General features: G+C 56.2%; 1 protein-coding gene across 2 annotated transcripts; it reads left to right on the forward strand.

The window, feature by feature from the left end:
* Positions 1–3796: 3796 nt before the first annotated feature.
* ARID5A (AT-rich interaction domain 5A) lies at positions 3797–16027 on the forward strand. 2 transcript variants are annotated; one of them, XM_026479770.4, is made up of 7 exons: positions 3797–3905; positions 10851–10966; positions 12419–12557; positions 12913–12965; positions 13449–13546; positions 13865–14024; positions 14417–16027. In XM_026479770.4, exons 1-7 carry the CDS (start codon positions 3902–3904, stop codon positions 15650–15652), a joined length of 1806 nt encoding a protein of 601 aa, XP_026335555.2. In that variant the 5' UTR covers positions 3797–3901; the 3' UTR covers positions 15653–16027. The 2 variants fall into 2 exon arrangements, with proteins under 2 accessions (XP_026335555.2, XP_026335565.2); XM_026479780.4 differs by lacking the exons at positions 3797–3905; positions 12419–12557 and having other exon boundaries at positions 10863–10966.
* The last annotated feature ends 11228 nt before the right edge of the window (positions 16028–27255 follow it).

Raw genomic sequence — 27255 nt, forward strand, 5'->3', positions numbered from 1 at the left:
TGGGGGTGTGGTGGGGGGGTCAGAGGGAACAAGCAGCTGGGTGTAGACATGGCTCCCTGTGTGGGCAGAGCTGGGGAAGCTAGTTTTCACGTGCCCTGGGGGAAAGTGGCCAAAACTCTTCCGGCTGGAAGTTGGGCCCTTGGCGATCTCAATCTTGGCTGGATCCCTGTCCCAGCACCACACCTCCTCACTCCCTCACCCCCAGCAGGTCCCCGAAGGCTGAAAGCTATTCTTGGCTTTTTCTAAAAGAGGCATTTGAAGGCATGAGCCAATTTTTTCCATTCCTGAGCTTGGGTATCATCTATTTCGGGCGTTTGTTGTTTTCCATGAGTTGCAATGCCACTGTGAAGCCGGCCTTTCCTGGACAGCTAGCACGAGGGAGCAAGGCAGGAGCAAGGCGGGGCCAGCGGTTAAAAATACTTCCCGCTTCATTTCTCCTTTGAAAACAAAGCCCTAGAGGCCTTTTGCAACTGCTGAGCCTGGGAACAGAGCTTCCCAGGGCAAAAACTGGCTGTGTGTTGTTTCCTGAGTGAGCGGGATGGGTTCGTGTGGGTCCCAGAAGAAGCAACACTGACGTGCTGTGTGACCTTGCGCAACACACTTAACATCTCTGGGCTTAGGGGCCTCCTCTCTAAAATGAGGCCAGGTGGACAGATCTTGAATGGTCCCTCCAGCTCTGAGAGAGCCCCAGGATGAGAAGCACCTCCAGGGCCAGGTTTTCCTCCTAGAACTGGGCCAGCAAGGGGTGCTGGAAGTTAGGAGTTAGGAGAAGGCAGCTTTCAGCTTTAGCTCAGTCTCTGGGAACATTTTGTGAGCTTTGGGCACTGAAAGTGTTCTAAGGGGGTCCTGATTGTTCTCAGAGGATTCATGTAATTGAAAAAGAGATTAAACGCCATCAAAGAGGAAGTTAAATAAAGACACTGCGGTGGATCCACACCAAGGCATGCAGCCCGGGAGTTATGAGACAGGCAGATAGATCTGTGTTCTGACATGGAGAGATCTCCAAAATCTATTGTTGGCCAAAAACCAAGGCTGGAACAATTAGAATTGTACCATTTGTTTAAAAACATACATAAAACAAAGCTAAATATTTTTCTACACCATGGATACATATATTTATGAAAATACATAGGGAAGGTTCTGGAAGATTTTACCCAATCTGATGTAGTCCTTATCTCTGGGGCAAGGAGGGAAATGATTTTGGAGTGGTGTCAGAGAGGAGTGATTTGTTTGTAATGTTTTACAGGAAGAATGCATTTATTAGTGTGTTTGTTTGCTTATTTGTTTTTATTGACACATGGAGAGACACCAAGACATTGAGGGGCTAGGTGTCTCCTCTCAGGCTGTCCTGGGCTGGGATCCTGTGGTCAGAGGGTGCAGTGGGAGGGGGGCTGTGGGCGGGAGGTGGAGGTGTGTGACATAGAGGCTTGAGCAATAGAAGTGTTTATACTTTTAGGGAGGCAAATGGAGATGTTGTTCCTCTGCAAGATTTATTGGCCATTGTAAATTACATTCTATTGCAAACAGTTGCCTCAGGAGGCAATTAAATTTAGATCATATTGTTCTCAGGTTGGCAGAGGCAGGTGTTGACTTGCTGAGGCTTTGCACAACAGCCACTGCCTGTAAGAGTGTGTCGGCTGCCTGGATAGCAGAATAACCCTATTCCTTGGTGGGATGAGCTGTTGCTTTGTAAGGTAGTGAGTTCCTTGTCAAAGGGGGCATCCAATCCAGGAGGGAGGATGTGCCTAGCCTGTGACACTGAGGGGAGCAGGCAGGTCTCTATCCCAAACCTTAGGCAATCAATCCTTATAGAATGGGCAAAAGTGGGACTAGAAAGGCCATTAAGCTTCCTGATAGCATTCTACTGTAGTGCCTGCCACCCCACCACAGCCTCAGCTGTTCTGGAGAGTTTGGAAACTGGGCAGTGGGGCACACTGTGACAATTACCATGATAACAATTGTTCTAGGCGGTCACTAAGTATTGTCCATGATGTGTTTGTTACTACCGGCACTGGCTCTTACAAACCACCCCATTCTGAGGGAGACAAGGGAGCTCACAGTGTTGTCAGCTCTCAACTGACCCTGAAGAGATCTTCCATCCCCGGATCACCAACCTGCAGCCCTGGTCCATTTGTTTCAGGTGACAGGTGGGCAGCATTGGGTACAAAAAAGTTCGGTGGGTGCCCAAGTATGAGGGCTCCTCAACCATCTGAATTTCAAGTCTGCACCTCACTCCTGGATTCCAGGACTCAGTTCAAGCTACTGGTGGACGTCTTGCTGGGCCATCATTTCCTCACTAGCTGTCTTCCCCTTACACTCTCTGCAACTCAGGCTGTGGTCCCTGATTCTGTTAATGGTGCTGCCAAGGAATGGTTGAGGGGAATGGTTAAAGAAGCCTTTCTGGAGCCCCAGAGCCTGGATTTAGCTCAGGCTCTGCCACTTACCACTTGTATCACTGGAGCCAATTAACCTCCTAGAGCCTCAATTTTACCCTATAAAATGGGGACAATGATGATGGGAAGTACCTAGAGTTGTTATATTAGGACTAATCAACAAAAAATATTGTGAGTACCTACTATGCGTTAGGAACAGGGTTCAAGTCCTAGCTAGTCAAATGTTGAGACCTTAGCCTCTTTTTTTCAAATTGTGGTAAAATATACATAACATAAAATTTACCATTGTAACCATTTTTAAGTGTACAGTTCAGTGGCATTAAGTACATTCAGGCCACCACCCACTGCTACTTTTTCATCTTGCAAACTGAAACTCTGTACTTATTAAACAACTCCCCATTCCTCCCTCCCCCTACCCTAGGCAACCACCATTCTACTATTTGTCTCTATGAATTGGACTCTAAGTACCTCATGTACGTGGAATATAACAGCATTTGTCCTCTTCTGTCGGCTTATTTCACAGAGCGTCATGGCTTCGAGGTTCATCCATGTAGCACGTGTCAGAATTCCCTTCCTTTTCAAGGCTGAATGATATTCCATTATATGGACATACCACCGTTTATCCGTTCCTCTGTCCAGGTCCATGGTTGTTCCCACCTGTTGGCGGTAGGGATGATGCTGTGAGATCTTGGGCTTGCGCCTCAGTTTCCTCTTCCGTGCTGTGCACCTGGCTAACTAACACCTCCCTTCAGTGGAAGCTGCAGCAGCCGGCTCAGCAGCTCGTCTGGTGCCCACCCCACCCTAGCCTTACCCTCAGCTCCCCAAGCAGGGGTCATGCCCCCTCGTTGGAATGCTCTGTAGCTGCCAGTCTCTGTCCTTGCGACATCTATGGACATTGGCCACAGTGGGCAGGCTTCCTGCCCCAAGTGTTCCTGGGACCCCACAGAACTTTGACCAAAGGTCTTACTTGCTAGTTTGGGCAGGGGGCCTTGTTTAGCTAACACCATCCACCTCTACTTCTGTGCTGGTCTGGGTGGGAGTTGGAAAATACCCATGACCCAGTTCAAGTCAAAGTCAGAGGCACTTTGCTCACCCCACTCAGCCCCAGTGCCCTACTGACGAGGAAGGAGGAATTTTCCAAGAGTGGTTTTGGAGCTAGTCCTGAGGCACAGGCAGCAGTGATTCCTGGGTGTCCTGCCTCAGCCCCTCTAAGCGAAGAGCCTACTTCAGATACCTGGGTCTCTGAGCTTGGGGAGACGAAAAGCGCACTACAACTCCCAGAGGTCCTCGGGCTCAGGGGGCGGCTCCCGCCCCCGCGCGGAAGAATTGGGCCCACCAACCGGAGCCCAGAGCGCGGCGGGGGCGGTGCACGGGCGTGGAGGGGCGGGGCGGGACTGTGGGGAGGCGGCAGGCTTGCGGCGCCCCGGGCCAGTTGCGCGGAGAGCGCGGGGTTGGAGAGCAGGGCGTGCGGAGGGTCTCGGGCGGGCGCCGAGGGACCTCGCCGGGCCATGGGTAAGAGGCTCCGTGGCCTGTCCCGGGACGGGGCTGGCAGCCCCGCGGAGAGGGCGACGTTGCCCTGCCGGATCCTCTCCGGGCCCTCGTGGCCGTCGGGGCCGCTAGGAGGGGCGGAGCGGGGCCGGGGGTGGACTCCCGGGCGAAGGCGCGGGCGACCTAGCCCGTCCTGGGGCGCCAGCGCCCTCCGCCCTGCGCGGGAGGAGTGAGGCTGGGTGTCGGCGCACACTCTTCGAAAAAAGGAGAGAAAAAGTTTTGGCGGCCAGGGGCTTCCCGGACGTTTATCTCGAAACTCTTTTCGTCGTCTTTTGGCTGAAATTTACCAAGTCCTGTACGGTTCTGTCATCCCACTTCCTGCTGTGGTTTCAATCTCGAGCTGGTCTCAGCTAATTTGTTGTGACAGGCTGTCCGCAGCAGTTTCTCTGCCTCCCAGCCCCCATTTGCCCCCCCCGCCCCGCCCCGCCACATCCCCGCGGTTCTCAGAACTCGCCGGCGCCGCGGAGAAGAGGCACCGGGGTCCCTGGGCGCTCGCGGGGCGCTTTCCACTGCGGCCGCCGTTTCCTGAAAGTGACTCTGCGCGGGTTTTGAAGAACTTGCTCAATGCACTTTGAAGAATCAACTGTTCCTCTTTCAGCAGAGGGGTGTTCTGATCCTTCGGCGGTTACCGGCTTCCCGCCCCCTACCCTTTCTCTTTCTCTTTTCTCTTCCCTTTTCTCTTTTCCTCTCCGTTCTCTTATTCTTGTCTCCTGTCCATCCTCTTCTGCCCGCCGGCAGGAAAAAGATAGCTCCCCTCTTTGCTGTCGTCTTCTTTCTTGTGTTTTTCTTCTCTTTCCTCGGGTCTCCAGAAGGGACAGGGTGGTGGCCCCGGGAGTGATGGGGGGTGAGAGTTGAAGCTTAGGCTGCGAGCGTGCGAGGAGAGATGTTTGGCTTCTCGCTCAGCCGGAGCTGCGGAGTGGCCGCATCTCGGTCCCTCCGCAGAGTGTCCCGGGGGCGCCCTCAGGCGGGTTTCGGGTCCCCCAGCCCCGCCGACGTGGGGAGGGGGGTGGCGGGGCTTTCCAAGCGTCGGACCGCGCGGGCTCAGGGTGCGGGTCTGGGGGCACTGCGCTGGCCGGGCCCAGCGGCCCTTTGTTTGCCGGGTGGTTAGCCGCCGGAAAAGTCTGCGGGGCCAAGGGGAGGCTAACAGGTGCTTTCACCCCCTGCGGAGGACCACTGTTGGGGGCGTCAGCGTCTCTGCGTCTAGCCTACACGCCCGTCTAGCCTGCGTGCCCGCCGGGACAAAGGAGGGGTGGGAGATGGTGGCTAGAGACTCTGGCCGGGAGAGAGTGGAGTTCCAGACTCCACCAGAGCCCCGGGCACGCGCCTGGGGCTAGAACTCTTGAGTGGCAGAGGTAGAAAGGACCTCAGAGGATCAGGCCCTCTTTCTTTGGTATCCAGTCAGAGGAACTGAGGCTTAGAGTGAGGTCTGGCTGTGAGGGAGAAGCAAGCCTCCAACACCTCTCTCCTCCCTCTTGCTCTCCTGTTACCTGATGGAAAACTGGCCAGGTACTGCACACACTCCCCCTAGGCCCCTGGGGTCTCTGGGTGGGGGGTGGGGGGGTGGAAAAGCAGTAGGCCATGGAGTGCCCCAAGCAGGAGTTAGGCAGCCTTCCTCCCATCCTGGCTGTGTCTCTAGTCTTGGGCCATGTCTTGGGCAAGCCACTGAGCCTGGTTTCTCCATAGGTGGAATGGAAACACAAGTTCACGGGGACATAGGAAACCATCCATAAGTGGAATTGTTACTGTTATCAAATACCTTCCAGACTTGGAGAGGCGGGACAGTGGGGAGTTAGCCTAGTCCGGAATAGGGTCTTTTAGGACATACCAGAGCTGGCAAAATGGGAACAGGCGTCCCAGTGGCGTTAGGAGTTGGTAGTCTTACATTTGGAGCTCCCATGCCCCCTACCCTTTTGTATTTCTCTCAAGACTGTCATCTTGGCCCCCGCTGCGCTCAAATGCTGTTGCCCCCAAGCCCCGGCTGAGACACTGAGGCAGGGCTGTGGGAGAGGCTGTGCCCTGTATTTTCAGGGGTCCCATATCCAGCTCGTCTGTCCTCAGTGCTGGCTGGAGCACAGCCCTTGGCAGCTCCTCCCTCCCCAAACTGCCCACTGGAGCGAGCACCACACCGAGACTCTGCCAGGCAGCCGGCTCCTGGGCCGCAGAGTGGACGGGCCGCCTCAAAGGCTCTCTTTGTTTCAGCTCCAGCTCAAACGAAGAGAAACTTAAGCCAACAACCTCGGGCGAGGTGGGGCCTTTTCTGCTGGTTGTTATTGAGACTGCTGTTACCATTATTGTCGTAATTGACGCAGTGCTCCCAGTGGGTGACTTTTCATGAAAGGAAGTGTTGCTTCCTTCCCATCACACCAAGGGTGAATGGGGCGGGGCAGGCCTAGAAAGAAGGGGGAGGAAGGGGGAGGGAGGGAGAGGGAAGAGAGAGGAGAGAGAGAGAGGAGATAGCTATAGGTGGTGCAGTCTGGCATTAGGTCTCTGACAGGCTCTGTGGCCTTGAACTAGTCACAACCCACGCCCCTTTCTGTACTGGGAGCGTCTGAGACCAAGGGGCTCACACTTCATCCCTGCCGCTGTCTGTGGAGCACCTGTTCCTTGCCCCACGGTGCTCTGGACCGTGAGACACAGAGGGGCGGGGCGTGATCCCGACAGGCAGACCTCAGATCTCCCCATGGGGGGGGTGCGTACATTGGGGGGGGTCTGTGTACACACTCACACATTTGGCTGTGGTTTGTGTGGGAAGCCTTCTTCCTCACTTTGTTCTTGGAACATCGGACGCGGACGGGGAAGCTGCAGAGGCTGACGTTGAACCACGCCCCTCTGTGGAGTCAGAGCCCCTTCGCCCCTCTCCTGCCCCGCTCCTATCTGCTTTCAGCTTGTCTGCGGAGGCAGACTCTTTTTAGCAGATTAACAGGAGTGGTGTGATGGGAGATTGCAGACCCACTCGGGGCGAGAAGCAAGCCCACAACACCCTTTGAGCAGATAAGGAGCTTGGGGACTCCCTGCTTCCGTTCAGAACCCTGGATCTCAGGGTTCAGAGCCTTGGGACAGTCAGATTGCTGTGGTTGTGAATCCCAGCTTTGCCACTAGGAAGCTGTGTGACCTCAGGAGAGTTACTGAACCTCTGGGATCCTTACGTGTTGTGTCTGTAGAAAGGGGAGATAGTATCCACTGGTGGCTGGGCAGATTCAGTGAAGCAGTGTCCAAAACTGCCTAGTCCAAGGCCCCCCAGGAGCACTGGTTGGAGCTGGTGGAGTGTCCAGTATGGAGAGGGAAATAGGGGACGGCTTAAGAACAAGCAGCCTTCAGGGGGCGTCCTCTTCGGGAGTTAGTGACTTAAACCAACCTCTTCACTGCTGTGGTTTTTTGGACCTGGGGCTTAAGCTTGACTTCAACACAAGCCACGGAGTTAAACAGAAATCAGATTCCCAATACCAGAAGGGCCTTGGGCAGTCCCCCTGCCCAGCACTCTGCCGCCCCCTGCCCAGCACTCCTGGCACTCAGCGAGGCACTGAGTCACCAGGGGCTCATATCCTGGCCCAGCCAGAAGCCCCCTGTCCCCTTCCCAACAGTGACAGGAGGAAAGAGCAGCGGCTGTGGAGCCAAGTCTTACTGTAGGGTGCCAAAGCTTTTCTCACACTATTATCTAGCTGCACAAAACCTGAGGAATAAGCTCCACGGGAAACACGCAGGGCCTTTAAGAAGGAACGTCTGAGGACAGCAAAGGGAGGCCGGAATCTGTGAGACAGCAGTATCAGAAAGGTGTTACTTTTCTTCAAAGTAATTGCTAAATTTAAATGCAATTCAACCAAAACCCCAGTGGTTTGTTTTCTTTTTTAAGGGAATGTGATAAAGTTATCCTGAAGTTCAGAAAAAATGATTTAGAAAGACTAATGATGGGGGACTTGCCCTGTGGATAGTAAGCTGTTCTACAATTCAAATAGCGTGCACCAGTGCCGGCATGCCACAGTGAATGAAACAGAACAGAAAAGTCCAGAAACAATTTCAAATGTGTTCCTTATCAGCCTTTAGATTATGGGTAGAGTAGCATTTCAAATCATTGGGGGAAGAGCATCACTCAGTCTATATTGGGACCACCTAACCACTGGGGGAAATAAGATTAGATCCCTATCTCACACCTTATAGATTCCAGGTGTGTTCAAAGTAAACAATGAAATAATAATCACTGTTATTGTCATTATCGCTTCCTGGATGGAAAAAGCCATGTCTGAATGACAATCTTTTGGCAAGCAGAGGTCTTCTCCTTGCAAAATGGATCCACCTCCCCGTTACAATAGGGCATCTGAGCTTTGTGATGAGAGTGGGACGGGTTCAGACTTAGTTTTCATAGCAGAACCCTTTTCCAAATGAAGATTATCTGGAACCCTGATCTACAAATGACTGGGGAAGGGAGGGTTTAGGGGAGACAGGGACAGGACAGAGGGCTTCTTGGAGAAAGAGGGGGCTCTCCCTCGGCTAAGAGTATGGAAGTGGGGGCCCAGAAGGCCCTGCTGGGCAGAGAGCATGCTAGCTAGCCTGGGCGGGAGAGAAGGGAGGCTGAGTTCATTTGGGGACTCAGCTGGACACAAAGATAAAGAGAGCGTTTCCCTTTGTGGCTCCAGGCAAGAGATCGAATCCTTTTCCTTTCTGGGGTTCAACAGCTCAGATTGGTGACCTCCTTTCCAGGTAACCCGAGTGCCCCACTCCAGGAGGTTTTCCTCAGTGTGGCCCAGGCAGAGCTCACCAACTCTGGAACCAAGCAGAAGGGACAGAGGTCCTCGGGCCCAGTGGCTCTCAAACTGGCTGCCCTTTGAGATCCGCTGGGGAGCTTTAAATTCTGATGCCCCCTGCAGAAGCTTAAACTGGGGTGGGGGGTGGGGGACACAGTCATCAGTGTCCTTAAAATGCTCTCTGGTGATTCTAGTGGGCCCTGGGCCTACCACCTTATGCTTTGGAGGCCGAGGGCACGACTTGCCAGGGGCACATAGCAAGTTTGCCGGCAGGATCCAGTGAGAAACAGCAGTAACACCCCATGGAGTGACTCAGGATGGAGAGAGTCCTTTGATGCCCAGAAGCTGGGCAAGAGGGAAGGAAGGCAGAGAGGGTGTGAAAACAGGTGGAGGGGGCAGGGGGCAAGCAGAAGAGCTGGTGAAAGCAGGTGTGCCAGTGACCTGGGAGACTTCAGTTCGGGGACAGTGAGGAAAGGACTCAAGGGTGTTTCTCTCCCATTTCACAGAAGGGAAGACTGAGGCACAGAGTCACTGGAGAACTCAGCAGGAAAGGCATCAGCCTGCTGGGTAGGGTGGGGTGGGGTGGGGTGGGTTCAGTTGTTAACAGTTATTTCTGGCTATTGACCATGTCTTGAGTGGTCAGAAGCCAGCCTGAGAGGAGGGCCAGGGTGTCTTTCTTTTTGACAAGCCTTAGCATGGGTTTCTCCTCCAGGCTTGTTTGGACTCTTCATCAAGTCTCCGCACATGTGACCTCTGTGGTGGGCACAACAGCAGCCACCGTGGTGGTGAGGCCAGGCCCCTTGGCCTGGTTGTCAGACAGACCTTGTTTTGAGCCCGGGTCTCCTAGGGAGACAAGCAACTTAGCCTCTCTGGCTTCAGTTCCCCCCTCTTTAAAATGAGCTCCCTTCTGAGACTACATCAGAGCCAGGGACCCACACAGCAGGAGTGAGGCGTGGCAAGCCCGGTGGCGCGCTTCTGTGAGCAGCTACTGAAGGGGACACTCAGAGGCTCTGGCCCCCGGGGGGGGGGGGGGCATGCTGGTCTGGGTTTATGGTTGTTATGGAGATTCTTTTTCTCTCTAGGACAGGCAGGGAATCTCAGAGGTGCCCAGCAGGAAGGATTTCCTGGGCTGGAGCAAACCAGGAGACTGGGGCAGTTCACACTCGCCTAACAAAAAGGAAAGGCAGGTTAGAAAGAGAGCAAGGGTGATCTGACGACATGGGCTCCTGAGCTCAGGTGTCCCGCTGGCCCCGTCGGCGGTGCAGGGGTTTTTGCAGGGATGCAGGCGTTGTGTTTCTGCAGCCGTCAGCTCATGGCTGCCCTCAGAAAACTCCAGTCCTGTCCCATGCAGGTTGTGAGAGTCGTTCCCTCTCCCTGAAACCTGGCACCTACTGTGTGGGGTGCTGGGGGGCCTCTGCGGTGGGCAGTCGAGTCCGGGTAGCTGGGAGTCGCCGAGGTGACGCAGGAGTGCTGTGCTTGGCTGGGGGCTGAGAAAGGCTGCCCAGAGGAAGTGGCTTGTCAGGTGAGACCTGAAAGGTCACCAGACCCTTGCAGGTGAGAGGAGCAAGTGGCCTAATTAGGGGCAGTCCGAACTCTGCAGGTGCTCATAGAAAGGTCTGAGGTTTCATAATCAGGAGCTTCTAGTCTTCTCGATTATTCCTGGAGGATCCAAGTGCCCGCCATGGTGCTTTTGGACCCACAAACATGGGAACCTCAGCAGCTTTCCCACGTCGGCTGAGGCACTGTGAAAACTTTCGGCCTGTGTGTGGGGCAGGTTTCGGAGACAAGCTTTCCCTGAGCACCACGGCGCCAACCTTACCCTCCTGACTTGACCCTCGGGGTGGTTTAGGGTTTCCTTCAAAGACGTTGGGGGCTGGCTGAAACAGAGGAAGGAACAGCAGCAGGCATAGGGCCCAGTTGGGGGTGAGCCCCACAGAGAGGAGAGAGAGCAGAGTCGGCCACCAGGGTGAGCCCGTAAGTGCGTGTAGAGGGCCAGCCTGCATGCAACCAGGGGACAGAGGACACATGGCAGAAGGAAGAAGTCGCTTCCCACCTGTCAGGTTCCCATGGGGGGTGGGAGGACCTCTCCTCACTGCCAGTTCTTCAGGTCTGCATCTCAAGTGCTCGCTCTCTCTCTCCCTTCTCCTCCCCTTTGCTTCTCTCCTTGCAGCACCTCCTGTCAAAGGGAAAAGGAAACAGTCAGAGGAGGGCGATCCCCTAGACCCATCTGTGTCCCCTCAACCCGATGGTGAGCAAAGCAGGAGCCAGAGCCCCGTCCATCCGGAGGTGAGTCTGGCGACCCCTGGGGAGTCTCTTCCCTGCCCTCCCCCCTCCCCTGTGCACAGCCTCCCAGGTGAACCTGGGGACTCCCCCAGCTCTCAGGAGGGTGTGTTCCCTATCCTCCAGCCCCACAGTCTCGGGCCTGCATCAGGAGGTGTGGGAGCTGGGAGCCAGGGAGGGAGGACCCACCCGTCACCCGAGGCAGGGGTTCCAGACTTAGTTTTCCTAGCAGAACCCTTTTAGCAAATGATTTGCCTGGAGCCCTGATGAATAAAACAGGTAAAAGCACTGTCTTAGGATAAACCGCATGTGAATCCGTGCGTCCCTCCAAGTTCACGGCGCGCGTATCAGCATCCCTCAGACCACTGAGGCCGTTCTGGTGAGCGTAGTCTCAGGGAGCCATGGGTGACGTTGTAGAGCGTCCGCCCCCACGCCACTCCTTTGGCCGTTGGTTGGTGGCAGAGTCTGGGGTAAGAGTCCTGATCCACGTAGAAGAGTAGCGGCAGGTGGTAGCAGTTCTTAACAGCTTGCGTGGAAGCGGCGAGTCACGGGAGGAGCGGCCGAGAGCGCGCCTTCCTTCCGAGGCCCGCGTTGCACCAGCTGCCGGGGTCCCCAGCACATGACAGTGTCTTAGGGGGGACGCGAGAGTTCGTGTGCCATTTGTTATCAGGGGTCAGAAACACGGCAGTGGTACTTGCATATTGTGGGAACGCACGGCTCTCTGTACTGTTTCCGGCCCAGATGATTTATGTCCTTCCAGTGTTCGGGGCCTCGGACCCAGGAGCTGTCTGTTCTCGAAGCCCTGAGCCCCAGCCCGCCCACACCCCTCTGCCCTGAGCCACCAAACAAATGAGTAGCCTCAGCAGAAATGGCCCCTCTGGAGGCAGACAGCGAAAGTCCTGGGCATCTGACAGACATGTGTCGGGAACCCAGGGTAGGCCTTCACCACCCCGAAGGCAGGCACACCTGCGGCTCCGAGGGGCAGGCCGCCATGGCGGAGGCTCGGTGGACACACGGCCCTGCAGTGCCAGAACACACCAAGCACTTTGTTCCTTCGGCTTTGACCGCAGGGGTCCCTGGGAGCCTGCCACCGGGAACTCACAGTCTGGTAGAGGAGCTGAGACGCAGATAAATCTAGAGCAAGATAGAGAAATGGCCTGTGCCTGGAGAGAGCCTGAAGCTGCGGGGCTGCTCCTGTGGCCGGGCCTGGAGCCGGGCCCCCGTGGAGCCCGACCTGGGGTCCTGGGCACTAACAGCTGACAACTACGCCTTTCTGATGCCAGAAACAGGCACTCCGGCCCAGAGCTGTAAGCTGGGCGCCGGGGGCCTGCTCCCTCCTGTGGGAGCTTGCGGTTGGGGGCCACGCCCCACCTTCCTCCCCAGCAGCCAGTGGCTCCGCCTGTCCCCAGCCGCCCACCAACTGGGGGCTCATCCCAATGCCTCCTGTTCTTTCCCCAGGACTCCCCCGAGGCAGGCGGGGAGCGGGAGGAGGACCAGGAGCGGGAGGAGGAGCAGGCCTTCCTGGTCAGCCTCTACAAGTTCATGAAGGAGCGACACACGCCCATCGAGAGGGTGCCCCATCTCGGCTTCAAGCAGAGTGCGTCCCTGGGGTGCAGGCAGGGAGGGGGAGCCCGGCAGGGGATCCCGTCCAGGCAGGGTGTCGGGCAGGCACTTCCACTCTGGGCAGCCCTGGGCGATGCCAGCCCACAGGGGTTACACACAGAAAGGGCACCCCCGTCCAGGCACAGGGCTGCGGTGGGTGGGGCCGGATTTCTGTCCTCACCGGCCACCGGGCCCCCAGTGCTCAGGGCCTGGCCCAGCCATCCATTGCAATGGCCCTGTCCGGGTGTGTGCTGGTTCTGTGCCTGCCCGACAGGTCCATGGGAATGGGCTGCCGGCTGCCCCTTCCCCCCACAGAAACTGACAGCGGCCCTGCCCTTTTTCTTCTCCAGTTAACCTGTGGAAAATCTACAAAGCAGTGGAGAAGCTGGGGGCCTATGAGATGGTAAGGAGGGTACCTCTGAGTCCTCAGCATGTGGCATCCCGCAGCCCATCCCACTGTACCCTGTGGGGACCTGGGGAGGAAGAGCCTGTTCTGGGGACAGAGCTGTCCTCACGGCCAGAGAGGAGGAAGAGGAAGGTCCCAAATCCTGCCCCTTCTGCAGCTCTCCTGCATGCTGTCGGGAAGAGGGCCTGCCTTGCCCACTGGTACTTTGCTGTTCAAAGCAGTTTTCCTGTCTTCCCATCTGTTCTGTCTTCCCCCTGCCCCGCGTGCCGGGAAAGCTGCTTGGCCGGCAGTCAGGCAGCGGCCCCTGGGAGGGAGAACTGGCTAGCGGCCAGGGGAGCCCCCCCACACCCCCTGCCACTGCTGAAGAAGCAGCTGCAAAACTGCAGTCCTTGCCCCCATCCCTTGCTCCCCTGGAGCTGCCAGGACACCCCACCACCAGGGGAGCGCGCGTGGTCGTGCTCTCACGTGGTGCCCTTGCAGGTGACCGGCCGCCGCCTCTGGAAGAACGTGTACGATGAGCTGGGGGGCAGCCCGGGCAGCACGAGCGCGGCCACGTGCACACGCCGCCACTACGAGAGGTATGGCTGGGCAAGACCCTGGCTACAGGACACCTCGGCCTTCACCCCGGAGCAGGGCCCAGCTGTGGTGGGGCCAGGAGTGGGGGGCAGCGTGGCCATGCCATGGGCTGTCTGAGTAGCGCGCGCTGTGCTCATCCCAGCCCAGAGCCGTGCAGGGCGGCCGGGCTGCGGGCCTCACAGACAAGAGGAGGAAGAGCACGGGCCCCAGAGGCGGGCAGGGGTGTTCAGGGTGTGGGGAGGCCGGGTGCAGGGAGACGGGATGTGTGCCGTGTGCCTGCCAGGCTGGCCTCCTGGCAGACACGCTCTCCTCCTCCTCAGGCTGGTGCTCCCCTATGTGCGGCATCTGAAGGGGGAGGACGACAAGCCGCTGCCCCCTTCCAAGCCCAGGAAGCAGTACAAGATGACCAAGGAGACCCGGGGGGATGACGGGGCCCCTGAGAAGCCGAAGAAGGCCAAGGAGGAGAAGCGGTTGGACCAGGTAACTGCTGAGTCTGCCTGGGGCCATGAGCGGACCATGGGCCTCCCTCTCCCCTCCCGCGCCATGGCTGCAGAGCTCCCTGCCCAGAATACCCAGACCCTGCTCTGAGGGCAGATCGGTGGGGGGCTCCAGGGTAATGGCTGTGCAAGTTCTAATGAGGGGCCATGTCGGGTCTGAACTCCAGTCTGCACCTTGGTCACCAGGCCCTGGGTCCTGATACCAGACTGTGCCTGCTCAGAGGACAGGATACCTTTGGTAAACTTCTCACAAAGGTGCTGGAAGGGCTAACAGAGGCTCTTGGGTATGCCTCTGCACCCTTGCTGCCATGGGGTCCCTAGGTCAGGATACGTGGCTCACACCCAACCCTGAGGCATGGCCTTTTCTCCTTGTAGATGGTGCCTGGAAAGACGAAAACTGGCGCTGCCGCTGACCAGGCACGGCTTCCCAGCCAGGAGCCCCCCAGGGAGGGCGCGGAGCAGCCAGGCCTGGCCCTGGGGCCCTCGCTACCATTCGTGGGTGCCAGCGGCTGCCCTGAGGCCTACAAGCGGCTCCTGTCCAACTTCTACTGCAAAGGAACACACGGCATCATGTCACCACTGGCCAAAAAGAAGCTCCTGGCGCAGGTGAGCAAGGCAGAGGCCTTGCGGTGCCAGGAGGAGGGCTGTCGCCATGGGGCAGCCAGCCCTAATGGGGACCCCCAGGCCTCCCCAGCTGTGCTCATCTCAGAAAGTCCACAGAGCCCAGGAAAGCCGGCTGAGAACTCCAGGCACCGGCTGAGCCCTCAGGAGGGGTTACAGGCCCCTGGTGGCAGCCTCAGGGAGGCTCCGGCGGGTCCCCGCCTGCCAGCCCCCATCTTCACTGGCTGTTTCCATGCGTACCCCACTGAGGTGCTAAAGCCCGTCAGCCAGCACCCCCGGGACTTCTTCCCCAGTTTTAAAGATGGGGTGCTCTTGGGGCCTCCTGGCAAAGAGGAGGGCCTGGCGGTCAAGGAGCCCCAGCTGGTGTGGGGCGGGGACGTCAGCCGCCCGTCTGCCTTCCATAAAGGTGGCTCTAGGAAGGGCAGCCCCTACCCCAAGCCCAAAGCCTGCTGGGTGTCCCCCATGGCCAAGGTCCCTGCCGAGAGCCCTGCTCCCCTCCCTACCTTCCCTAGCAGCCCAGGCCTGAGCACCAAGCGCAGCTTGGAAGAGGAGGGCTTTGCTCATGGTGGCAAAAAACTGCGGGCCGTGTCTCCCTTTCTTAAGGAGGTGGACGCCAAGGAGTGTGGGGCCAAATCCATGGGGTCTGGCTTGGCCGTGTCCTGCCTGCTGGGCCCCGCACTGGGGCCTGCCCTCCCCGAGGCCTATAGGGGCACCATGCTGCGTTGCCCGCTGAACTTTGCCGGCGCCCCGGACCACTTAAAGGGCCAGGCCACACTCCCCTTCAGCCCCCTGGTCATCCCTGCCTTCCCGGCCCACTTCCTGGCCACGACAGCGCCCTCACCCATGGCCACGGGTCTGATGCACTTCCCGCCGGCGTCCTTCAACAGCGCCCTTCGCCACAGACTTTGCCCAGCCTCGTCCGCATGGCACGTGCCACCTGCTGCAGCCTACGCAGCACCCCACTTCCTGCACCTCAACACCAAGCTTTAGGTCTGAGCCTGCAGTGCTGTGCTGTGCGGGGTCTGAAGTGGTCCGAGCTGGGAAGGCACCGCCCAGGGTCTGGGCCAGAGCCTAGTCCCCAGGAGAGCGTGGCTGTGCCCGATGCAGGAACGCGCCCCTGCGTGGGCAGCCTGGCACAAAGAGGAGGCCGTGGGAAAACCGGGTTTGTCTCAAGGAAGCAGGCTGAGCCTGCCCCCCCCCCCAGTTGTTGTGGGGCCTCGGGAGAAGACGGTGCCCGGCTGGCGGCTCCCGGCGAGGTCCCCAGAGCGGAAGCCAGGAAGGTGCTGAAGGGCTGAGGGGCTGGGTAGCAGCTTGAGGGATCCAGGATGCCCATGGAAAATCCAATAAAAGACCAACGTGAATCCACCCGGCCCTGAGGTGTGCATGGTGTGGACCTTCCCAGGGGCAGGGGAGGCTGGGGTGGGCTAAAGGCTGGGGGAGCCAAAGACAGAGACCTACGTAGCACCCACTCAGATCTGAAATGCCCCCACCCCCACTGAAGAGCAGGACCCGAAGCGGAACTTGGCCTCCTGTTTATACTTCAGCAGGTGGTGACGTTTGTCCTGTGTCTTCCACCCACTTTCCTAGGAGAGTCTCAGGACGGCCGTCTGTTACCTTCCTCATATAGATGGGGGCCTGAGGTTCAGAGAGGGCTGGCCACTTGTCCTGGTTCCTCCAGCAGGGAAGCGACAGAGCGGAGTTAGGCACTTGGGTGTGACTCCAGTATTCAGAGCAAAGCCACAGGACCCCAAACAGTGAACGGTAGGGTGAGTCCTGCAGCTGTTAGCAGCTTCCCTGGGGGCAGAGAGTGTGAGCAGGGAACCTGAATGGGTCTGTCTGGATGACTGCTGAATCCTCCCAAAGCCCCCATCCCAGCCCCCCTCGCCTGCTGCCCAGGGACGGACCAGGAGGTTCCCGTCGTGGGTAGGCACCGAGAGGGAAAGGGCAGTGAAGTGGCTAGGATCTTGGCCTGGGCATCGGCCTTCTCAGACCCTGCAGCCTAACACCCTCCTTCCTAAAGGCTCTGGGGAGCAGTGGGGGCCATCTGTCTAAGAGGGAGGGAAGAAGGGAGGGCGCCTTTCCAAGGCTTCCCTCCCCTCCCCAGGCTGCCTGTTCTCAGAAGCCAGGTGGAGCAGCCCTCTGAGCTTCATACGCTAGTGCAAAGGCATTACTGCTCTTAGATGCCCGGATAGTAGGTGTGGGGCCAGGGCCCCGGCTGCCAGCCTCAGATTGGTCAACGGTGCCCTTTGACCTCCACTGCTGGAACTTGCCCAGCCTTCTGGGATACTCAGGAGTTCAGGCCGTGGGAGAGGCAATCTATGTAATGACACCCCTGACCCCCAACACACACACACTTAGTTAACGGATGAGTAGGCTGAGGCCAGGGATGGGCTTTGTTTGCCCAGTGCCACCACTGAGTAGGGCAGAACCCGGACCAGGGCACACAACATATCTGGCAGCAGGGGGTGGGCTACCCAGGCTTTAGGCATCCCATCCAGCCTCCTCTTGCCTCCAGCCTCCAATTCTGGAAGCCACCTGTGGAGGGGGAGCTCAGATGGGCACAGGCCAGAGAGCTGCTCTCGAAGCCGGGACCAGTGTGGGGTAGCCAGAGAGTGGTAGTCACTGTTCTTGGCTCTGCAAGGGGTCTCCCTGTTCCCCACCTCCCTCCTGGGCGATGCCAGATACCAGCCTGCGTAGCTACCTGGCCTCCAGTTGCAAGCCCCCAGTTCCCACATGCACCCGCATCCTGCCCATCTCTCCAGGCTTCTGGAGTGGTGGACCAGGAGGGGTGGGAGGGCTGAATTCTGCCACCCTCCCTGCAAGTGCCCTGGGTGCTGGGCCACAGGCTATGGGGTCAGATCCCCTTGGGGAAGGGGGAGGCAAGGGCTACTTGCTGTGTGCAGGGTCCTGCCTGACATGGGGCAGGGTCGACGCGGACCCTTCCATCCACAAAGCCACAGCGGGCTCGCTCAGGCGCAGAGGTGGGAGGTGCGCGCCTGGCGGCAGAACTGAGGCACGGAAGGTTCAGCGCTGTGATGGTGGTGCCCTCTGGAGGCTGCTCCGGGGACTACACCTCTCTTGAGAGGCGGCCGCGGCCTGAGTTGGTCCCCGGGCAGGAGGCGGCGGCCCTTGCTGGGGTGTCAGCAAATGCCCAGAGCTTAATGTGGGCATGCTTCCCGGAAAACTTCTGTGCCTCGCATTTCCCATGTGCCGCTTTCCCTGCTTTTCCTCACTCGCCCCTCCCAATTCCGGGGGAAGGCACTGTCCTCGCTCACAAATGAGGGAAACAGCTGAGAGCTGTTAGCTTCAGGCGCGGCTGACGGGAGAGCCTGACTCCTTGCACCGCCCCCCAAAATGGACAGGTGCGCTCCAGCTAGTCTCCCCTTTCAGACTCACTCCTTTGCGTTCCTGCTATGTCCCGACAGTCCCTGACTCTGTCCTGGGGACCAGCCAGAGCCCACGTTTGGGCATAAACCAGGTTACAGGGCCATTTGGAGGACCCCTTTCAAACCATGGCATTCAAGCTGTTGAGGAGGGTGGCGAGGGCTCGCCCTGGCAGCACGTGCATTAAAATGGAAAGGATGGTGGCGTTGGGTGGGGGCGACTCTAGAAGGGACATCCCCACAATCCCCGCGCCTTTGCCTGGTGACAGTTCAAGGAGAAGGCCACGGGTCAGGCATTTGACAGACACTGAGCGTCTATTCCTAGCAGGTGCCGGGCACTGTTTTAGGTGTTGGGATGGACACCTCAGTGGACAAAACATTCAAGCCCTGCCTTCATGTTGCCGACATTCTACGGGGGGAACAGAATGACTAAAGTACAGAGGAGTTCAGCACTGGGGAGAAAAACAGGGCTGGGAGTGAAGTGTACAGTTTGTTTTTGTGGTAAAATATAACAGCGTAATATTTACCATTTTAACCATTTTTAAGTGTACAGTTCAGGGGCATTAACTGCACTCAGTGTTGGGCTGCTGTCACCACGTCTGGGGTGCAGAGTTTAAACAGAGTGGCCAGGAGCTCTCGGTAGAAGGGGGCATCTGAGCAATGGTTGGAGGAGGGACAGAGCCGTGCAGCTCCTGGGGGGAGAGCAGAGGGACGGAGAGGATAAAGGCCTTGGGTGGGAGTGGGCACGTGTGTCTGAGGAATTAGAAGACGTATGGGGTTGGAGCAGAGTAAGCTGGGGGACAGATGGGGTTGACAGGTGCTGAGGCTGGATGCGTGGAGCCTTCTGGGTCCCAGAGCGAGCTGGAGCACAGGAGGGTCCTGGTCTCTGCTCTCACAAGATGCCTGTGGTTTCTGGGTGGGACCAGGTGCTGGGGGGTAGGGGTGGCAGGGGGCCCATTTACAGAGACACGGGCAGCATGGCTGAGCGCAGGTCTGGAGTGGGTGGGGGCCATGGACACTCCCGGAGAGTGCTTTCGTTCTCCAAGGGAGCCCGGGCACTGGGGGGTTGGACGTGTGAGGACGGAGAAGGGCAACTAGAGATCTCCAAGAGAGGGGGCAAGTCTGCACAGGGCAGGGCCATGGGGCTTCTGGAAAGCCCCAAGTTCCCAGCCAAAGGGGCTAGTGGCAGGAGTTTCTGTGGGACTAGCAGCACTGAGGTGGTCTCCCTGCCAGCTGGGGCCACTGGCTGTGGAGCTGGGAGTTGGAGTGGGGGGTGCTGGGTCCCACGTCAGTGGGAGCTGCACCCAGAGATTCTGCAGAGCACGGGTGACCATGATGGGGGGCCGCAGAGTGGAAGTTGGGGGGAGGAGTGAGGGACCCAAAATGGGTAGGACCAATGGATCGTAGATCCTAATGGCTTCAGAGGGAGGATGGGGGGGCTCAAACTGTTGTGTTGCCAGGTGAGTTGGTGGGAACATGTCCTGGGGGAGGGCGAGGAGGCCAGGGTATGGGAAGCTTTGAAATCAGCACAAAAGCCCAGCAGTGGTTTGGGGCAAGGCCTACCTCTGAGTCTTCAAGATCCAGAATTGAGGGTGGGGAGGAGGGACTGCAGCAAGGACCCGAGTAAGGGTCTCCTGGCATGACCTTCACAGTGGGGAGCCAGAAGGTCTGGAAGCAGGGGTTCGCTCAGTACCCTCAGGGGAGTGTGAAGTGCCCCACACTGGAGGGGGTGGCGGGGGGCATTTCAGGGGAAGCCCCCCAGGGAAGAGATTTCCATTTAAGCTCAAGGCCAGAGCCTGCCTACAGATAGTGGCCTGAAGATGGATTTAGTTTGACCCCTGTAATTAAAAAAAATGTTTTTGTAACTAGTTGCCAGCGTTTAAAAATCAAGAGATTTCACATCAAATTTTGGATATCAGGCTTCTCTTTACAAATCAGAATTTCTGGCTGCAGGAGACCATTTCCTGGAGCTCAGTAGTGGCTGCTGCCCCCTGGACAGGGTATACCTGCTCTTTCACTGCAGCCCCCCCTGCACACACACACACACACACACACACACACCCCGGGCCACTTGTCCTCAACCCCAAGTGACCCAGCCAGGCCACCTGGTCCACCACGGGCTCAGCATTCCCACAATTCAAGCCGAAGTCCTGCCGCTGCATGGCCACTAGGCGGCAGCTCTCGTTCTTTGTTATCCTGAGATCAGCTTCCTAAGCAAGTGACTCCCAGAAGGGCGCTGCTGGGAAGCGCAACCGGGCTTCCAGATGAGAAGGCAGGACAGAGTCAGGTTGTTGCCAAGTGGGCTGTGCATGTCCCCTAGTGCACGGGCCAGCAGGGGCAGGTCGTGGCGGGCTGGGCAGGGCATGGGCGTGGGTCCCCGTCCTGCCCACCTCCTGAGTTATCCAAAGCCTTGCCTCTCCCTGGGCCACATCTGTGCATCTGTGAAATGAGTACGGTCACTTCCAGGTTCTGCCCCGTGACCCAGAATGAGATGAACATAGGGTCTACTGACTGACGAAAGGCCAGTGACCTCCCCACCTCGAGCACACTCCTGGTCCTGAGAGGGCCTTCCCAGCTCCTCTGGGCCCCTGGCTACTCCTGGAAAGCCAGTTCTCATCTGTGCACAGCAGGTGCCAGCTGCTGCCCAGCCTGGTTATGAGCCCCCCTCCCCCCAGGGAGGGACCAGGGATAAGGGGTTCCAGGCAGGGGTCTTAGAAGGGTGGCTGCACCACCAGCCCCACCCCCACCCCTCCCCGCGTGAGGCTTCCAGCCTTCTCCAGGGTTCCTGCTTGGCCTTGCTATCCCTTCCGCCCCTTGAGGGAGCAGCAGGGTGGGAGGAAAGTTCAAGGAGCTGGAAGCCAGAACACAAGCCCTGAGACTGACGTACCAACAGGTGCAGTGAGGGTTCTTAGGCCCTTTATACTTGCAAGCAACAGCAAGAAACTCCCACCCAGGTAGGCAAGAGCCTGTGGGGGCTCACAGACCCCAGGGAGAGCTGAACAACCACGCAGCAGCCATCCGGGAGCTGGGGCGGCCTCCTCCTGGCTCGTCTCTTCCCAACTCCAAATTCAATGAGGCCTCTCTGGTAGCTCGAACTAGGCCAGAGTGAGAATGTTCACGTCCCCCGGGAACCAGCAATGGCTCCCAGCCCCCTTCCTCATCACGCTGGGGCCCCCCAGCACCAGCCGGCTCAGCCTCAGCTGCTATACCCTGGGGGGCCTCAGCTCATGGGTACACTCTGAGGAGAAGCGGCTCACCTGTGAACTATTAGTTCAGAGGCAGTGTGTCCTCCGGGTAGACCAGACAGCAGCTGCTGCCGGCGATGTCAGGCGAATACATGTGTCTGGGCCTCCGCTGCCTCATCTGTAATATGGAAGTGAGTAATTTCTACCTCAAGAGTTGTGGGCATTTAGTGAAAGTGCTCTGTAAAGTTCTGGACACACATGAATCATCACCTCCTCTGCAGTTCTGCTTGGCCAGCCTGACCACCCCCGGCCCTGCCCTCCACCTCATGCTTTTGAGAAATCTTTTTTTTTTTTTTAAGATTTTATTTTTATTTGTTTGACAGACAGAGAGACAGCACAAGCAGGGGGAGCGGCAGGCAGAGGGAGAGGGAGAAGGGGACTCCCCACTGAGCAAGGAACCTGATGCGGGGCTCGATCTCAGGACCCTGGGATCATGTCCTGAGCTGAAGGCAGTTGCTTAACCAACTGAACCACCCAGGCAACCCTCAGGGTTTCTGAAATACTGGCTTGTGTGTGACTGCCCCTCTCCTGCCTGGCTTTTGACACACAGCCACCCGACCTTTGGGTCCCGTCTGGGTCAAGAATCGTCAATCAGCTTCACCCTAGGCACCAACTCTCATTGTTCCTGGTTGCCTGCAGCTTTGAGCTGACTCAGTGTGAAAGTGATGCAATTGATTAGTAATGTTTGCCAAGGACCTAGAAAGGAGAAGTCGCTCACCTGTCGCAGAGTTGCCATTCTCCTCTCTCTCCCATATATACGCATGACTATGGGCTAAATTAGTGCCACATCTCAGCCGCAGGTCCTCTGCACATGAGCAAGGGCGGTGGGGCAGAAGGGCTTGGGCCAGGGAGCCCAATCCTAGAAGCCTGGGTTGGACATCACTTGCCCACGGGCCACTGAGTTGAATGCCTGGGTAGTAATAGGGAGGCAGATTCTTGGGAAAAATCCAGGTAGGCTGCTCTACCCCAGCCCACCCCACCCTTCCAGAAAGAGGCATTCCCCCATGGGCTATGAGGAGAGAGATCACTGATGATGAACTCCCAGAGCAGAGTAGAACAAATCTAGCGTCATCTGTGGAGTAACGCCAGAGCTCTGGAGGTGGGGCCTGTGGCCGTGGGTATGGTGGAAATCAGTAGATGATCCTTTAAAAGAATCATTCCAAATCCCAACTCTGGTCAGCTCACCCTTTGCGTGAACTTGGCCCATGGCCCTCCTCTGCCTGGAAGATAAACCCCAAAGGTCTTCGTTTGGAAGGTCCTTCCCCCAGTCTCCTGGCTCCCTGCTCCTCCCAGCCTCTGTCTGGGCTAAGCCTGAGGTACCACCTCAGCTCCCAGCATGTGTGGCCCTCCCTTAGCTCTGGAAGCACAGAAAACAGGAACCTGAAAAAATTCTCTCTACTGCACCCACTGTTCCAGCCTCACCCAGAAGTTTTCCTCACGGAGCCTTACTGGCTCCAGTGCCCACCCCATGTGCCCCACAGCAGCCAGTGTTTCTCCCATCCTGTTGCTGCTGGACCTATTATGGTCTGCACCCTACCCCACCCTCTAGGCTCCTTTAGGGCAGTCAGTGTTCCCTCCTCACCACTAATCCCCAGTTCTACCTCGCCCATAGAACAGGTGTCCTAGACTCACCCTATTTTTTACCCCAATTATTATCAGAAACATCCACATTCAGAGTGTTCCCCAGCTGCCTCTGAGTAGTTCCCCAAGGACTTGCTCAGGAGCCATCCCCAGGTGATTTCTAGACAACTGTTCCTCAACTCATCAGTCCAAAATGCTGGTGGCCCTGGAGAGGAGCAGCTCTTCCCAAGTGACCTCGGCCAGTTCCTTACCTTGCTTTCGGGAAGGGATAGAACCCATCCTTGACTATTGCTTCAGAAATGTGGGCCAAACTTCTTCTCACACACGCCCTCCCCCCACGAGACTAGGCAGGAACAGTGGCAAGATTTTATTGAAGTTTCTGGAAAAACACAAGGGAGGCACAACCCGTAACTTCTTTTCAAAGCTGCTACTCAACCCAACCCACATGGTGTCACACCCAGTTCCAGAGGCACCCTTAATAGGAACCTTATGAGGATATCTATCCATCACTCTTAACATTTCATCATAAGGGATCCACCCATAAAAATCATCAATTACCACAGCATTTTGCCCACTCTATCCCATTTACCTCTAGGCTTGTAATACACACTCCAACCACTAGAGGCACACTTACCAGCAACAAAAAGGGACTTCCCCACCCTCCCCCCACCCCCTCCACTGGGGAGTCTCAACACCTCCCTCCTTGAAAATTCCAGCTCCTGTCTTTCTGCTCCTTGGAAGTTCCAGACCTGGGCTGTATGTCTGGAGCCAGACCTCCAGCAGCCCCAGGCAGCACCACATCTCGGAATCTAGCCAGACTCACTCCCTGCCTCGGGGAAAACAGGAAGTTTTGTTGGGCTTCACCCACTTCTGAGGCTTTTCTCTCTAAAGCCTCATTTCCAGAATCAACTTCTGTTCAACCAGAACCAGAATCAACCTCTGTTCCTGGACCAATGGTTAAAACTTTTGAAACTGGGGGGAGCGGGGACTTTGAGTCAAGGATAACGGAATAAAAGAAGAAGCCAGAGAGAGACTTGGAGGCTGACCTGGCCACACTGAAGCCTTCTCCGTTCCTCCAGTTGCCGTTTGCTGGCAGGATTTGCCCCCTTCTGTCTGCCTTCAGTTCCCTTATTACCCCTCGAGGGACTCCACAAGGGAACTGCGGTGGTCTGAATGTTGAAAAAATCTTATGTTGAAAACCTAATGTCCCATGAGATGGTGTTAGGACATGGGACTTTTAGGAGGTGATTAGGTCGTGTGTGTGCGGAGCCCTTGCGAACGGCATTCAGGCCCTTGTACAAGAGGCCCAAGAAAGCCCCCTTGCCCCTTCCCCCTGTGAGGAAACCGCGAAAAGCCACCTGGGAGGCAGACTCTCAGCAAACACTGAATTGTTGGCACCTTATCTTGGATTTCTCAGCCTCCGGGACTGTGAGAAATTAATTTTTGTTGTTTATAATATTGGTATTTTGTTCAAGCGGCCCAAACAGACTAAGACAAAACCTAGGAGGAAACTGTTGCCGTGGGCATGAATGTCCACACATGTGTGTAAGGTGCACATGTGTGTGTGTAGCTAGGAGAGCAAATAAAATATTACCCATTTCCCCATGTCCCTTCTCAACACATCCCCGTATTTCCCAAACCAGAACTTGGGACATATGATTTGATAGGAATTTTCTAATTTGGGACTTGAGGTATGTGAAAAACAATGAAATAAGGAAACATTTTTCATATTTTTAAATTAAAAATATATAGTGAGGGGGCACCTGGGTGACACAGTTGGTTAAGTATCTGCCTTGGACTTAGGTCATGATCCTGGAGTCCCAGGATCGAGCCCCATGTCAGGCTTCCTGCTCAGCGGGGAGTCTGCTTCTCCCTCTCCCTCTGCTCCTCCCCCTGCTCATGCTCTGTGTCTATCAAATAAATAAATAAAACCTTTAAAAAAAAAGAGTTAATAACAACTAACATTTATTTAAATAAATAAATAAATAAACAAATATATATATATATATATATATATATATATATATATATAGTGAGATGTGATTTGAAAAAACCAACCGGTGTTATATATTGCTGGTGACAATATAATTATCACAGGTTTCCTGTATATATCAAGAGTCATAAAAATATTTATACCATTTGACCATTGGTTCTATTTCTAGGAATTTATTATAGAAGATGATTGGGAATGTTTAGCAATAGAAAAAAGGGCTCATAAATGACAGTCATGCCTCTGGCGAGAAGCCTGCATCTGTGTCACTGAAATTATGACTAGGCAGACTATGTATCAGAACAGAAAAAAAGTATATATATGTCACATATTATTACTATTACTTTTTAAAGATTTTATTTATTTGAGAGAGAAAGAGAGAGAATGGGGGGAGGGGCAGAGAGAATCTTAAGCAGACTCCCCACTGAGTGTGGAGCCCAACGTGGGGCTGGACCTCACAACCCTGAGATCATGATCTGAGCTAAAACTAAAAGTTGGAGGCTATTTAAAAAAGATTTTATGTATTTATTTGAGAGAGGGAGTGAGCAAGAGAGAGAGCATGGGGAAGAAGGGGGAGGGAGAAGCAGACTCCCCACTGAGCAGGGAGGCCAACGTGGGCTCGATCCCAGGACCCCAGGATCGTGACCTGAGCTGAAGGCAGATGCTTAACTGACTGAGCCACCCCCACACCCCACTATTATTTTTTAAATGTATATTTAACAGTACTCTTTGAAGGCAGGCAACAGGAACGGTCTGGGTAATTTAAGGAATGTATGGAAAGGAGATGGTGGCTGACAACCTTGAAGGACCGGAAGAGGACCAGGCCTTGGAAAGTGAGGGCCAGGTCTGTGCACGGGGGTCTGGGGGTGGTGGGAGGAGGTGGCCAGAACGAATCTGCTCTTGTGCTACTGGGCTCCCGGAGTGCGTACCTGCACACAGCGGTGCAGCCGACGCCCGCAGTTGTCCATCTAACACTCATCCCCCCTCTGCTCTTGCTAACAGAATTCCAGCGAGGTCCAGGGAGTCGTCCCAGGATTCGTGGGACATGATTAATGTAAGCCAATCATAACAATTCTGTTCCCAGCTTCCCCAGCCTCCTTGCAGATGGGGGCCATCACTCTGGCCATTGAGACCTGGTATGGACTGAACTGTGTCCCCTCCAAATTCACGTTAAAGCTCTAACTCCTAATATGGCTGTATTTGGAGATAGGGCCTTTAAGGCAGTAATTAAAGTTAAATGAGGTCATCAGGTGGGGCACTCATCCAGTATGACTGCTGTCCTTATAAGAAGAGACATAAGGGAGCTCCAGCTGCCCGCCTCTAAGGGCCTTTGAGGATTTAGCAAGAAACCAGCCATCTATATGCCAGGAGGAAAGGCGTCAGCAGAAACCAGCCCTACCGGACCTTGATTTTGGATTTTGCTTCTTTCAGTTACTGGCATCTGTGGTTGCAACAGACAGCCCATAGCCATCTCCAGAATGGTCCAACACTATCTATCCCCCTGCCCGGACCAGACACTATCCAACTGGACTAATGGAGCTGAGTCAGGATCATGGCTATGCTCCAGGGAGGCCCTGGATGTCCTGGGGCATCCCAAATCTTTCTTGGAGTCTGAGGGAATTCCCAGAATCCTCCACATAAATCTCTCTTTGGGTAGAAGCCAGCCAGAAGCAATTTCTGCTACTTGCTACTCGAACACCACCAGCCATCCAGGTGTCCTTTATGGTGAATATCCAGGGGCTCTAACCACAGGTCTCAGGCAGCAGACCCACAGCAATAGAGTTGTGCTGAGCCTTGTCCCCCTGCCAAGTCAGTAATGGCAGAGAGGACGTCCTGGGCCTTGTGCTGAGCTGGGCCATCTAACAGGCCAGCCTAACAGCCGTCTGTGGCCAAGACAAGGATATTGGTCTTTGGCGGCCAAAACTGCTTCTCCATCACCTTTGCCAAAACACACCCCTGAGGGTAAGGAACTCAAAGTCCCCTGGGCTTCCATTTCACAGGTAAGTGAAGGACTCTGTCTAGACAGTAAGTTAGGCCTCTTCAGCGGAGGAAGGCTTGCCAGGTAGTGGGGAATCTGAATCACTCCAGAGTTTCCAGTAAATATTGTTTACTGTTGAGCTACATTCAAGAACTGGGACCAAGGGGCACCTGGGTGGCTCAGTTAGTTAAGCATCAGACTCTTGATTTTGGCTCTGGTCATGATCTCAGGGTCATGAGATCGAGCCCCATGTCAGGCTCTGTGCTGGGCATGGAGCTTGCTTAAGATTCTCTCTCTCCCTGGGCGCCTGGGTGGTTTAGTTGTTAAGCGTCTGTCCTCGGCCCAGGGCGTGATCCCAGGGTCCTGGGATCGGGCCTCGCATTGGGCTCCAGGCTCAGCGGGAAGCCTGCTTCTCC

The sequence above is a fragment of the Ursus arctos genome, unplaced genomic scaffold (assembly GCF_023065955.2).
Source record: "Ursus arctos isolate Adak ecotype North America unplaced genomic scaffold, UrsArc2.0 scaffold_8, whole genome shotgun sequence".
Taxonomy (NCBI): Eukaryota; Metazoa; Chordata; class Mammalia; order Carnivora; family Ursidae; genus Ursus; species Ursus arctos.

Bases quoted from the DNA above. Each gene is read 5' to 3' on its own strand.
- ARID5A (XM_026479770.4), top strand. The intron at 13,547-13,864 runs GTATGGCTGGGC...CCTCCTCCTCAG, and splicing joins ACACGCCGCCACTACGAGAG to GCTGGTGCTCCCCTATGTGC. The intron at 14,025-14,416 runs GTAACTGCTGAG...TTCTCCTTGTAG, and splicing joins AGGAGAAGCGGTTGGACCAG to ATGGTGCCTGGAAAGACGAA.